General features: G+C 42.6%; 1 protein-coding gene across 1 annotated transcript in view; it reads right to left on the bottom strand.

Moving 5' to 3' along the window:
- The window catches only part of LOC124708508 (triacylglycerol lipase OBL1-like), a 3,754-nt gene extending 2,937 nt beyond the window's left edge, over window positions 1-817 (bottom strand). Inside the window, exon 1 of the mRNA XM_047240189.1 lies at window positions 390-817. Coding sequence (XP_047096145.1) covers window positions 390-726 — 337 coding nt within the window. The 5' untranslated portion in view covers window positions 727-817. The remainder of the gene's footprint in view (window positions 1-389) is intronic.
- Between the last annotated feature and the right edge of the window lie 14,183 nt (window positions 818-15,000).

Here is a 15,000-nt window from a genome sequence, read left to right as displayed (position 1 = left end):
TAAAGAAGAAATAATTGGGGGAAAATACACACAGAGAGAGAGAGAGCTGTCTGTCGTCCTTGTACACAAACTTACCTGGGACAGTCATTATCCTTGCATGCCTCGTTCAATATACGTTTCCGACATTCTCAGCTTGTTGGTCCATTACTCATTTATATGTACATATATGTAGTTAGACGTTTGTAATTAGCTACATTTTGTGACACGATTAATTAATTCAAGTTAAGCCAATTTTAAGTCGATCATCAGTTTGGGCTCGTCTATATGTACATATATGCAGATCTTCATCTCAGTTTTTATAGGCCCTCATTTCAAGTAGATCATGCATGAGTTGATTAAGACATAAGCGCGTATAAGTATATGTGCATACTATATTCGTGGATACGTACATCTGACGATGTTCCATAGGATGCCGAGCAGGCCTCCGTTCAGCGCGACGAAGTTGAGGAAGAACTCGATGACGATGCCGAGCCACTTGGCTGGCGTGTAGATGGAGGCAAGCACCTTCTGGATGATCTCGGTGAGCTTGACGAAGATGTCGCCGGGGGTGATGCCGATGTCTCGGGCCGTCTCGTCGCCGACGTCGACGAAGGCGTAGCTGGTGATGGGCCGCCGCAGGATCATCATCGACAGGATGTCGAAGAGCCGCACCTTCTCGGACCGAATGATCAGCTTCTCCTCCCCCATCTTGGGACGTCCAGCAGCAGCTTTTCCGGCTGCCGCCATGCTCGACGGCCGGTGAGTGTGCTAGCTAGCTAGCTCAGCTTAGCAGACTTAGCTACGTGGTGTGTGCGTGAGTGGCACAGTGGGTCGGCGATCGATCAGCTCAAGGCACACTGCTACGCCGTGGAGAAGGGTGCCTTTTATAGGGCTTGGGAGGGAGACAGACGGAACCGGGCCAGGGCTGGGTTGGGCTGGGCTTGGTGCTGAATGATTGATTGGCTAGGGCTAGATGGGTAGCTAGGATTTTGCTTACGTGGGTAGGGCCGGTTCATGCATGCTAGCTCGCGCGCTGAGCCTGAGCGTGCATCACATGGCTCGATCCATCCCCGCCGGCCACTGTTTTTACCAGTTGTCGGGACAGGCAGCACTTTCTACTGACTTTGGTTTGGTAGAAGCAGTCACATAGCTAGACTCCTTCCAAAATGTCGGATAGTCACACTGTGTACGTTGCCTGCACACAAACCGTCAGAGGGAGTGTATTCTCACTCAAGCTAGCATGTAACGCTGGAAGACTGGAAAGAGTTGTTTACCTCTTTCCTAGTGAATTCTTATTTTATAGACGATGTTGCAAAAAAAAAAGTATTAACCGAAACTCCCGAATTGACCCCATGTTTTGTTAACAGGACACATCATCTTCCTCCACTCACTTCACATCCATGGATGATTAAAGAGACGCAAAGTGGTCCTAAGGCAAAATATATTTTCCAGTAAACATACATGCATCAAGTCTTTACATTTCACACGCCCTTTTTCATCATGTCTGCCCAAGTTAAAAGTCTAGTTTGTGCACAAATATGTACAGTCATATAGATCTCCAGTTATCAAAAGATCATTGGTTTGGACATAGGGGTGTAAATATCCAATCATCCAAAGATCATTGTTTTGAACATATATAGGGTTTAGTCAAATGCTAGATTTAGCTACCGGTGTTCTTTTCCAATAATTTTATACATAGATGGCATATATTATTTTGAATCACATGGCACAGTAGCATTTCCGAGGAAATTAACCACTTTCGTACTATTAATTTTTATTTAAGAGTATACTATATAAGTGCTAAATACAGGTTTAAGATCTAAGTCGGTTTAGAACATGAAGCCACTCTAGTAAAAAAAATCGAATAGGAGGATAACACCCCGTGCATTCATTGATGTACACCGCCATATATTATTCATTTTCAGAACTAGCAGCCAAACAAAGTCACACGAAAAAGAAAAGCTCGGATTGTATGCCTCGCAGCAGTAACTTCACTAGACACTACTAACCCTATGTTACAAGACTGAAGCAAACAAAAAGTACACAACTCTTAGGCCAAGCCTCAAGAAGAAATACTACTAGTACCACCTCGCTTCTAATAACGGCCACATCACCTTTGATCTAGCAAAAAATGCATGACTTGACACCCTCCGCCAGAGTCACGGTGCAAAGCATCTGCTGGCAGCAGGGTATGACTTAACACCTCCTTATGAGACATCATGCGTAGAGCTTGTCAGCAAAAACATGACTTAATGCCTTTAGAGAGACATCGTGTGTAGAACCTATCGAGCCGGAACGAACCTGGTCTCATGGTGGAGGGCACGTCCCATACGACCGCCAACCTCAGAAAGACCATCAACATCTCGAGACCCAGTCGCCACGTTGTCTACATGAGCACTATAAATCTTTATAGAACGACATGTTTCAAAGAAAGTCAGATATTTGTTGTTTTGCAATTTTTCCTAGACGATAATTTCATCGTATTTCCAAAAGAAGATTAACGATGCAATTTCTTAGTTGACGGTGTCTTCCAATTTAAGTAGATCCACATGTATATCAACCTGGATGATTTTTTGATTAATCTTGATTAACAACTAGGAGTATATTTTATGGAGCTTGTCCTTATATATATAGTCACACTAACTTTCTAGGTAAGCCAGATGGGACGAATCAAGTAATAACTGTAGGTCGTTTGTCGGTAATATCGCCCCTGACGCTACAAAGCGACCCATTCCAAGTGGTTTTCTATGCACAATGTCGATCGCTCGTATCTGGTTTCTTGTATGAATTTGGATAGGTTGGAGTAATAGTGCTTTCAGAAAATGTTTTGCGTGTGTGTATAGGAAAGGACTAGCAGCGTGAGCTAGACTGTTCCAGCATGTCGTCTCGTCGGATGGTAACATCTCTATCTCACGATTCACACGAGCGCAGCTTGTTATAATATTTTTTTGTTTGATTGAGAGCTTGTTATAATATTGTCATGCTCAAGATAATTGCAATCCAGCAGGTGAATATCTCGTGAGTCTTGGTTAATGGGGTGCCCGCCAGGGAAATTGTACATGTTCGTGGCCTGATCGAGACAGGGACATCCCTTATCTCCGAAGCTTTTTGTGATCGCAATGAAAGTTGTGACATTGGTTACATGCAGGGCAGCAGAGTATGGGCTATTATCACCTATCAGCAACGCTACCAACATGGAGAAGCTGTCGATCTACGCCGATGAATGTGGCGTGATGTTCGTGAAGCCAACTTTCTTAGACGTAATCCGGTGAGGAAATGTCTGAATGTTTTTGGACATGCTTCAGGTCTACATGTTAACTACCGTAAGACATCTGCCACTATTATTAGAGGAAAGAAGTAATTAACATGTGTCTGCAGTACCCTATCAAGAATTTTCCAATAAAATATCTCGGCCTTCAGTTAGCTTTGTGTCCTCTCACTAAGGCGCAGTGGCAACCGATGCTTGATGCCTCTGAACATATCGTACCCGCGTGGTAGCGAGGGAAGATCGCACGCCCGGGAAGGCAGGTCCTCGTCCAGGCAGTCATGGCGGCATGACTAGTACATCACGTGCTGGTCACCATGTGCCAGTGTGGCTTTTTGAAGAACTGGAGAAAAGTCTACGTGGCTTTCTGTTGGCAGCGAAGGAAAGAGGTAACGGTGGTAAGTGCCTCCTCGCCTGGAATCAGGTATGTTAGCTAGAAGAATTCGGAGGCTTGGGAATCGAAAACTTACGTCTGGAGGCCCCATCACACATGGTTAAATAAACCGTGTGCGCTATAGAGAAGCATCGTCCACTCTTACATGCATGGTGATGTTAAGGTTTACTGTGTGACGATATGCCATTTTAACCGTGTGTGAAGGCTTATTCTTGACTATCATATCCTAGCAAGGCTGTCGTTACATTGTTTGGTAACACAACATAGAGTTTACTGTAAAGGAGGTATGGAGATACAAAGAGATCCCAGTAGTACTAGAAGTTACAAACAGTTAATGTCAAGGTGCATAGAATTGAATCAAATATGCGAGAGAAATCTGCTTCCAGATGTATGGTTCTATCATCCCTTCTAATTTTATATAGATATTTTCGTTAAAATGTTTCAAGTTCGCAACAAAATGATGTAAAATACTAACTCCAACTGAACTTTTGCGAAGACGTTAGGCATTTTTAACCACCAGACAAGAGTTTTCCATTTTCTTCGTCAATCTTAGAACTCGCCGCCTCAGTCTCTCGAAGATTCTCATATGGTAGGACGTGCGAGTGTTCATAGGATGAGTTTACGTGCGTGTTTGTGAGCGTTTGTGTTTTAGTGTGTTCTACAAAAAAAATCTAAGAACATCATAGTCACTAGGAAAGCAAGGATAGTGTCAGTTTGCATGATGACTTGGGAGGGGAGGGGAGGATGATGCCCTAGAATAGGCGCGAGAAGGCAGTAAATGGTAAGGCACGAGTGGAGTCATGCGCGTGGAGGGGGTTACGCGGGATGTGTACTGGTCATGTTTACACCATCACTAATTACTGTTTTTTGCAGGTAGTCAGTAATTACTGTTTACAGATATGTCTTTGGTCCTCTTAATCTACAACCACCGCCAAAGAAATTATTAGCTTGTAAGATAACCATTGAATTATAGTGTAGCTTTAAATATTAAAAAGAGTGTGACATATTAGATGTTGAAGACACATTAGATTATATATGGTGATATAAATTGAATAGAAATGTACGTCTATAAATAAGAAAAATATTCTGTCACTAATAAAATATATACTCAGTTGGTAAGTAGTAAGACATCAGAATAGAACCCGACCTTTCTCCTCTCCTCTCCCCCACCGACCCTTAGAGTGTTGTCCACAAATTACCGGATTAGATCCTTGTTTCTGTTGTTGCTTGTGCTAGCTGCTATAGAGATGGATTAGGATGCCATCCCCTCCCCTTTATACAGAGTAGTTTTAGGATTTCCTTTGCCTTATGGCTATAGTTATTCACCTCGCTCTATGTCGGTCTAGGCCAGGCTTTGGGATGGGCCAAAGAAAGCCCGAGCAAAAAAACTAGGCCCATGCGCCTAGCCTGGCCTTGCCAAAAACTCCTAAACTTGGTGGGTGATACGTCTCCAACGTATCTATAATTTCCGATGTTCCATGCTTGTTTTATGACAATACCTACATGTTTTGTTCACACTTTATATCGTTTTTATGCGTTTTCCGGAACTAACCTATTGACGAGATGCCGAAGGGCCAGTTGCTGTTTTTGGTTTCAGAAATCCTAGTAAGGAAATATTTTCGGAATCGGACGAAATCAACACCGAAGATCTTAAAATTCCCGGAAGCTTCCAGAGCACCGAAGAAGGGCCAGAGGGGAGCCAGGGGGGCCCCACCCCACAGGGCGGCGCGGCCAAGGGGGGGGGGGGGCGCCCCCCTAGTGTGTGGGCACCCCGTGGCCCCTCCGACTCCGCCTCTTCGCCTATTTAGTCGTCCCTGACCTAAATCCTCGAGCCCGTTCGACGAAACCAGAGAAAATCATCCAGAGCCGCCGCCATCGTGAAACTCCAATTCGGGGGACAGAAGTCTCTGTTCCGGCACCCTACCGGGACGGGGAATTGCCCCCGGAGTCATCTCCACCGCCGTCTCCACCGCCATCTTCACCGCCATCGCTGTCTCCATGATGAGGAGGGAGTAATTCACCCCGGGGCTGAGGGCTCCGTTGTAGCTATGTGGTTCATCTCTCTCTTTATGTGATCTAGTTGAATATCATCTATGTGCTACTCTAGTGATGTTATTAAAGTAGTCTATTCCTCCTGCACGGTGTAATGGTGACAGTGTGCATCGTGTAGTACTTGGCGTGGGTTATGATTGTAATCTCTTGTAGATTATGAAGTTAACTATTGCTATGATAGTATTGATGTGATCTATGCCTCCTTCATAGTGTGATGGTGATAGTGTGCATGCTATGTTAGTTCTTGGTGTGATTGTGTTGATTTATCTTGCACTCTAAGGTTATTTAAATATGAACATTGAATATTGTGGAGCTTGTTAACTCCGGCATTGAGGGTTCGTGTAATCCTACACGGTTAGTGGTGTTCATCATCCAACAAGAGGGTGTAGAGTAGTCCTATTATGTGATCATTGTTGAGAGTGTCCACTAGTGAAAGCGGGATCCCTAGGCCTTGCTTCCAAGCATCGAATCTCCGTTTGTTTACTCGTTTTGTTGCATGTTTACTCGCTGCCATATTTTATTCAGATTGCTATTACCACTCATACTCATCCATATTACTTGCATCTCACTATCTCTTCGCCGAACTAGTGCACCTATACATCTGACAAGTGTATTAGGTGTGTTGGGGACACAAGAGACTTCTTGCTTTGTGGTTGCAGGGTTGCTTGAGAGGGATATCTTTGACCTCTTCCTCCCCGAGATCGATAAACCTTGGGTGATCCACTTAAGGGAAACTTGCCGCTGTTCTACAAACCTCTCGCTCTTGGAGGCCCAACACTGTCTACAAGAATAGAAGCACCCGTAGACATCAAGCACTTTTCCAGGCGCCGTTGCCGGGGAGGAAAGGTAAAAGGCTCTCATACTCCGGTCCTGGGTAAAGTACTTTTCTGGCGCCGTTGTGTGTGTGCTCGAAGCTATTTCCTTTAGATCCTGCAATTGCATCTTTTTGTTTCTTGTTTACACTAGTTTGGCATAATGGACAATAATGAGCTTCTTATTCTATTTCCTGATTTAAGACATGGGTGGTTTGATGCGAAAATTAAAAAACCCATGGAACATATTAGTATGAACACTTTGAATACCATTGTTGCTAATGATATAGAAAGTTCTAAGCTTGGGGAAGCTGGTTCTGATGAGCATGATCTTTTTAGTCCCCCAAGCATTGAGGAGGAAATTTACTTTGATGATACTTTGCCTCCTATTTATGATGATTATAATGATAGTAGTCTTTTAGTACCGCCTGTTATGGAGGATAAATTTGATTATGATTACAATATGCCTCCTATATTTGATGATGAGAATAATAATGATAGCTACTTTGTTGAATTTGCTCCCACTATTACCAATAAAATTGACTATGCTTATGTGGAGGGTAATGATACTTTTATGCATGTGAATAAAGATGTTTTATGTGATACTTATATTGTTGAGTTTGCTCATGATGCTACTGGATATTATTATGAGAGAGGAAAATGTGGTTGTAGAAATTTTCATGTTACTAAAACACCTCTCTATATGCTGAAATCTTTGAAGTTACACTTGTTTTATCTTTCTATGCTTGTTGCATCATGCTTCATGAATTTGTTTATTTACAAGATTCCTTTTCATAGGAAGCATGTTAGGCTTAAATGTGTTTTGAATTTGCCTCTTGATGCTCTCTTTTGCTTCAAATACTATTTCTTGCGAGTGCATCATTACAACTGCTGAGCCCATCTTAATGGCTATAAAGGAAGAACTTCTTGGGAGATAACCCATGTGTTTATTTTACTACAGTACTTTTGTTTTATATTTGTGTCTTGGAAGTTTTTACTACTGTAGCAACCTCTCCTTATCTTTATTTTATTGCATTGTTGTGCCAAGTGAAGTCTTTGATAGTAGGGTTGATACTAGATTTGGATTACTGCGCAGAAACAGATTTCTTGCTGTCACGAATTTGGGCAGTGTTCTCTGTAGGTAACTCAGAAAAATCTGCCAATTTACGTGAGTGATCCTCAGATATGTACGCAACTTTCATTCAATTTGAGCATTTTCATCTGAGCAAGTCTGGTGCCTCTTTAAAATTCATCTTTACGAACTGTTCTGTTTTGACAGATTCTGCCTTTTATTTCGCATTGCCTCTTTTGCTGTGTTGGATGGATTTCTTTGTTCCATTACCTTCCAGTAGCTTTGAGCAATGTCCAGAAGTGTTAAGAATGATTGTGTCACCTCTGAACATGTGAATTTTTGATTATGCACTAACCCTCTAATGAGTTTGTTTCGAGTTTGGTGTGGAGGAAGTTTTCAAGGGTCAAGAGAGGAGGATGATATACTATGATCAAGAAGAGTGAAAAGTCTAAGCTTGGGGATGCCCCGGTGGTTCACCCCTACATATTTCAAGAAGACTCAAGCATCTAAGCTTGGGGATGCCCAAGGCATCCCCTTCTTCATCGACAAATTATCAGGTTCCTTCTCTTGAAACTATATTTTTATTCGCCACATCTTATGTACTTTACTTGGAGCGTCTGTGTGCTTTTGTTTTTGTTTTTGTTTGAATAAATGCTTGTGTGGGAGAGAGACACGCTCCGCTGGTTCATATGAACACATGTGTTCTTAGCTTTTATTTTTCATGGCGAAGGTTGAAACTGCTTCGTTAATTGTTATATGGTTGGAAACAGAAAATGCTACATGTGGTAATTGGTATAATGTCTTGAATAATTTGATACTTGGCAATTGTTGTGCTCATATAGATCATGTTTAAGCTCTTGCATCATGTACCTTGTACCCATTAATGAATAACTACATAGAGCTTGTTAAAATTTTGCATGATTGTTCTCTAGAGTCTAGATATTTTCTGGTTGAGGTGTTTGAACAACAAGGAGACAATGTAAAGTCTTATAATAGTTACAATATGTTCATATGTGAGCTTTGCTGCACCTTTTATACTTGAGTTTGCTTCAAACAACCTTGCTAGCCTAGCCTTGTATTGAGAGGAATTCTTCTCGTGCATCCAAATCCTTGAGCCAATAACCATGCCATTTGTGTCCACCATACCTACCTACCACATGGTATTTCTCCGCCATTCCAAAGTAAATTACTTGAGTGCTACCTTTAAAATTTCTATTCTTTACCTTTGCAATATATAGCTCATGGGACAAATAGCTTTAAAAACTATCGTGGTGAAGAATATGTACTTATGTGTCTTATTTCTTAGTAAGTTGCTTGTTGAGCGGTAACCATGTTTTCTGGGGACGCCATCAACTCTTTTACCTTTGTTGAATATCATGTGAGTTGCTATGCATGTTCATCTTGTCTAAAGTAAGGGCGATTTTCACAATCAAATGGTTTGAGTATGCATACTGTTAGAGAAGAACATTGGGCCGCTAACTAAAGCCATGATTCATGGTGGAAGTTTCGAGTATGGACAGCTAATCCTCAATCTCTTATGAGAATAATAACTGTTGTTAAATGCTTATGCATTAAAGAGGAGTCCATTATCTCGTTGTCTATGTTGTCCCGGTATGGATGTCTAAGTTGAGAATAATCAAAAGCGAGAAATCCAATGCGAGCTTTCTCCTTAGACCTTTGTACAGGCGGCATAGAGGTACCCCTTTGTAACACTTGGTTGAAACATATGCTATGCAATGATAATCAGTGTTAACCCAAGCTAATTAGGACAAGGTGCGAGCACTAATAGTATACTATGCATGAGGCTTGCAACTTATAAGATGTCTTATACATAACTCATATGCTTTATTACTACCGTTGACAAAATTGTTTCTTGTTTTAAAAATGAAAAGCTCTAGCACAAATATAGTAATCAATGCTTTCCTCTGCGAAGGGCCTATCTTTTACTTTATTGTTGAGTCAGTTTGCCTATTCTTTCTATCTTAGAAGCAAACACTTGTATCAACTGTGTGCATTGATTCTTACATGTTTACTTATTGCACTTGTTATATTGCTTTATGTTGACAATTATCCATGAGATATATATGTTGAAGTTGAAAGCAACCGCTGAAACTTATATCTTCCTTTGTGTTGCTTCAATGCTTTTACTAAGAATTTATTGCTTTATGAGTAACTCTTATGCAAGTCTTATTGATGCTTGTCTTGAAAGTATTATTCATGAAAAGTCTTTGCTATATGATTCAATTGTTTACTCATTGCATTAACATTGCTTTGAATCGCTGCATTCATCTCATATGCTTTACAATAGTATGATCAAGATTTTGTTGGTAGCATATCACTTCAGAAATTATCTTTTATCGTTTACCTACTCGAGGACGAGTAGGAACTAAGCTTGGGGATGCTGATACGTCTCCAACGTATCTATAATTTCTGATGTTCCATGCTTGTTTTATGACAATACCTACATGTTTTGTTCACACTTTATATCGTTTTATGCGTTTTCTGGAACTAACCTATTGACGAGATGCCGAAGGGCCAGTTGCTGTTTTCTGCTGTTTTTGGTTTCAGAAATCCTAGTAAGGAAATATTTTCGGAATCGGACGAAATCAACACCGAAGATCTTAAAATTCCCGGAAGCTTCCAGAGCACCGAAGAAGGGCCAGAGGGGAGCCAGGGGCCCCACCCCACAGGGCGGCGCGGCCAAGGGGGGGGGGCGCCCCCTAGTGTGTGGGCCCCCCGTGGCCCCTCCGACTCCGCCTCTTCGCCTATTTAGTCGTCCCTGACCTAAATCCTCGAGCCCGTTCGACGAAACCAGAGAAAACCATCCAGAGCCGCCGCCAGCGAAACTCCAATTCGGGGGATAGAAGTCTCTGTTCCGGCACCCTGCCGGGACGGGGAATTGCCCCCGGAGTCATCTCCACCGCCGTCTCCACCGCCATCTTCACCGCCATCGCTGTCTCCATGATGAGGAGGGAGTAATTCACCCCCGGGCTGAGGGCTCCGCTGTAGCTATGTGGTTCATCTCTCTCTTTATGTGATCTAGTTGAATATCATCTATGTGCTACTCTAGTGATGTTATTAAAGTAGTCTATTCCTCCCGCACGGTGTAATGGTGACAAGTGTGTGCATCGTGTAGTACTTGGCGTGGGTTATGATTGTAATCTCTTGTAGATTATGAAGTTAACTATTGCTATGATAGTATTGATGTGATCTATGCCTCCTTCATAGTGTGATGGTGATAGTGTGCATGCTATGTTAGTTCTTGGTGTGATTGTGTTGATTTATCTTGCACTCTAAGGTTATTTAAATATGAACATTGAATATTGTGGAGCTTGTTAACTCCGGCATTGAGGGTTCGTGTAATCCTACACAGCTTAGTGGTGTTCATCATCCAACAAGAGGGTGTAGAGTAGTCCTATTATGTGATCATTGTTGAGAGTGTCCACTAGTGAAAGCGGGATCCCTAGGCCTTGCTTCCAAGCATCGAATCTCCGTTTGTTTACTGTTTTGTTGCATGTTTACTCGCTGCCATATTTTATTCAGATTGCTATTACCACTCATACTCATCCATATTACTTGCATCTCACTATCTCTTCGCCGAACTAGTGCACCTATACATCTGACAAGTGTATTAGGTGTGTTGGGGACACAAGAGACTTCTTGCTTTGTGGTTGCAGTGGTTGCTTGAGAGGGATATCTTTGACCTCTTCCTCCCTGAGATCGATAAACCTTGGGTGATCCACTTAAGGGAAACTTGCTTCGCTGTTCTACAAACCTCTCGCTCTTGGAGGCCCAACACTGTCTACAAGAATAGAAGCACCCGTAGACATCAAGCACTTTTCTCGGCGCCGTTGCCGGGAGGAAAGGTAAAAGGCTCTCATACTCCGGTCCCGGTAAAGTACTTTTCTCGGCGCCGTTGTGTGTGTGCTCGAAGCTATTTCCTTTAGATCCTGCAATTGCATCTTTTTGTTTCTTGTTTACACTAGTTTGGCATAATGGACAACAATGAGCTTCTTATTCTATTTCCTGATTTAAGACATGGATGGTTTGATGCGAAAATTAAAAAACCCATGGAACATATTAGTATGAACACTTTGAATACCATTGTTGCTAATGATATAGAAAGTTCTAAGCTTGGGGAAGCTGGTTCGATGAGCATGATCTTTTTAGTCCCCCAAGCATTGAGGAGGAAATTTACTTTGATGATACTTTGCCTCCTATTTATGATGATTATAATGATAGTAGTCTTTTAGTACCGCCTGTTATGGAGGATAAATTTGATTATGATTACAATATGCCTCCTATATTTGATGATGAGAATAATAATGATAGCTACTTTGTTGAATTTGCTCCCACTATTACCAATAAAATTGACTATGCTTATGTGGAGGGTAATGATACTTTTATGCATGTGAATAAAGATGTTTTATGTGATACTTATATTGTTGAGTTTGCTCATGATGCTACTCGGATATTATTATGAGAGAGGAAAATGTGGTTGTAGAAATTTTCATGTTACTAAAACACCTCTCTATATGCTGAAATCTTTGAAGTTACACTTGTTTTATCTTTCTATGCTTGTTGCATCATGCTTCATGAATTTGTTTATTTACAAGATTCCTTTTCATAGGAAGCATGTTAGGCTTAAATGTGTTTTGAATTTGCCTCTTGATGCTCTCTTTTGCTTCAAATACTATTTCTTGCGAGTGCATCATTACAACTGCTGAGCCCATCTTAATGGCTATAAAGGAAGAACTTCTTGGGAGATAACCCATGTGTTTATTTTACTACAGTACTTTTGTTTTATATTTGTGTCTTGGAAGTTTTTACTACTGTAGCAACCTCTCCTTATCTTTATTTTATTGCATTGTTGTGCCAAGTGAAGTCTTTGATAGTAGGGTTGATACTAGATTTGGATTACTGCGCAGAAACAGATTTCTTGCTGTCACGAATTTGGGCAGGGTTCTCTGTAGGTAACTCAGAAAAATCTGCCAATTTACGTGAGTGATCCTCAGATATGTACGCAACTTTCATTCAATTTGAGCATTTTCATCTGAGCAAGTCTGGTTCCTCTTTAAAATTCGTCTTTACGGACTGTTCTGTTTTGACAGATTCTGCCTTTTATTTCGCATTGCCTCTTTTGCTGTGTTGGATGGATTTCTTTGTTCCATTACCTTCCAGTAGCTTTGAGCAATGTCCGAAGTGTTAAGAATGATTGTGTCACCTCTGAACATGTGAATTTTTGATTATGCACTAACCCTCTAATGAGTTTGTTTCGAGTTTGGTGTGGAGGAAGTTTTCAAGGGTCAAGAGAGGAGGATGATATACTATGATCAAGAAGAGTGAAAAGTCTAAGCTTGGGGATGCCCCGGTGGTTCACCCCTACATATTTCAAGAAGACTCAAGCATCGAATCTCCGTTTGTTTACTGTTTTGTTGCATGTTTACTCGCTGCCATATTTTATTCAGATTGCTATTACCACTCATACTCATCCATATTACTTGCATCTCACTATCTCTTCGCTGAACTAGTGCACCTATACATCTGACAAGTGTATTAGGTGTGTTGGGGACACAAGAGACTTCTTGCTTTGTGGTTGCAGGGTTCCTTGAGAGGGATATCTTTGACCTCTTCCTCCCTGAGATCGATAAACCTTGGGTGATCCACTTAAGGGAAACTTGCTGCTGTTCTACAAACCTCTGCTCTTGGAGGCCCAACACTGTCTACAAGAATAGAAGCACCCGTAGACATCAGTGGGACATAGGTCGGGCCTCCCTAATGCGCTCATTTGGACTACCCAGGCCCAGCCTGGCCCGACCATGGGGTCAACACTTTTAGGCCCAAGCCTGGGAATTCTAGTTGGGCTTCTCGGCGGGCCGCAGGCTGTGTTGTAGTTGTTTCTTTTTTGTCTGGTGGAGCTTGGCCATGGCAGATGTGAGCACCGCTTCGTGGTTGCTGGATTTGCTCCTTGGTGATTATCTGTAGTGGTCAAAGGCCTTGGGGCGGATTTAGGTCACAACTCCGTTAATAAGCTCATGGGCTATGACGAACCTCAATTTTAGGCAGATTTAGAGGCCTTTCTACTTTATCCGAATCGTCATGGCGACGAGACATACGGGGAAGAAGACGTCGTCTAGCTACTCAGATCCGAGGCTTTGTGGGAAGATGGAGTACATGCTGCATGTGTTCCAGAAGCTGTGATCTATCGTACGAGTGTAGTGGTCTTCTTCGCCAATGTTATCCCTGGCCAGCGAGGCCACTTCACGCTTGGATGATGAATCTTAGCTTTTTTCTTCCTCCGGGATGCTATGCCGATGCGGAGGATCATTGATTTCGGTGCAGGGTTCTCCGCGAGCTTCACGCCAATCGGAACAGTCCCGGTGGTGTTCATGGTGCTTGCGCCTTGAGGTCTCCGAGGAGGTGCCGTGAAGACGATGGACCTGATTGCTTTTTCCTAATTTTCTTTGAGGTCCTGTTTGCAAAGTGTGAGGATTGGACTATAATTTTTTGTTTCATCGGGGTTCTCATTGTAATCCTGTACCCACCCCTTATCTAATGTAGTTTCTTACACTAGTAGAAAAAGGGCCATCTATACCGGTTCCAGAGGGGCTTTTGTACCGGTTAAGCAACCGGTACAAAAGCCCCCTGATACGTCTCCAACGTATCGATAATTTCTTGTGTTCCATGCCACATTATTGATGTTATCTACATGTTTTATGCACACTTTATGTCATATTCGTGCATTTTCTGGAACTAACCTATTAACAAGATGCCGAAGTGCCAGTTGCTGTTTTCTGCTGTTTTTGGTTTCAGAAATCCTAGTAAAGAAATATTCTCGGAATTGGACTAAATAAAAGCCCAGAGGCCTATTTTCTCACGAAGCTTCCGAAGACCGAAGACGAGACGAAGAGGGCCACGGGGTGGCCAAACCCTAGGCGGCGCGGCCCACCCCCGGCCGCGCCGGCCTATGGTGTGGGCCCCCGTGCCGCCTCTCGACTTGCCCTTCCGCCTACTTAAAGCCTCCGTGACGAAACCCCCAAGCACCGAGAGCCACGATACGGAAAACATTACCGAGACGCCGTCGCCGCCGATCCCATCTCGGGGATCCTGGAGATCGCCTCCGGCACCCTGCCGGAGAGGGGAATCATCTCCCGGAGGACTCTACACCGCCATGGTCGCCTCCGGAGTGATGAGTGAGTAGTCTACCCCTGGACTATGGGTCCATAGCAAGTAGCTAGATGGTTGTCTTCTCCCCATTGTGCTATCATTGTCGGATCTTGTGAGCTGCCTATCATGATCAAGATCATCTATATGTAATTCTATATGTTGCGTTTGTTGGGATCCGATGAATAGAGAATACTTGTTATGTTGATTATCAAAGTTATGCTTATGTGTTGTTTATGATCTTGCATGCTCTCCGTTATTA

Source organism: Lolium rigidum, chromosome 4 (assembly GCF_022539505.1).
Source record: "Lolium rigidum isolate FL_2022 chromosome 4, APGP_CSIRO_Lrig_0.1, whole genome shotgun sequence".
NCBI classification, from domain to species: Eukaryota; Viridiplantae; Streptophyta; class Magnoliopsida; order Poales; family Poaceae; genus Lolium; species Lolium rigidum.
The sequence above is the reverse complement of the archived record's forward strand: the minus strand, read 5'-3'. Positions and strand labels throughout refer to the sequence as shown.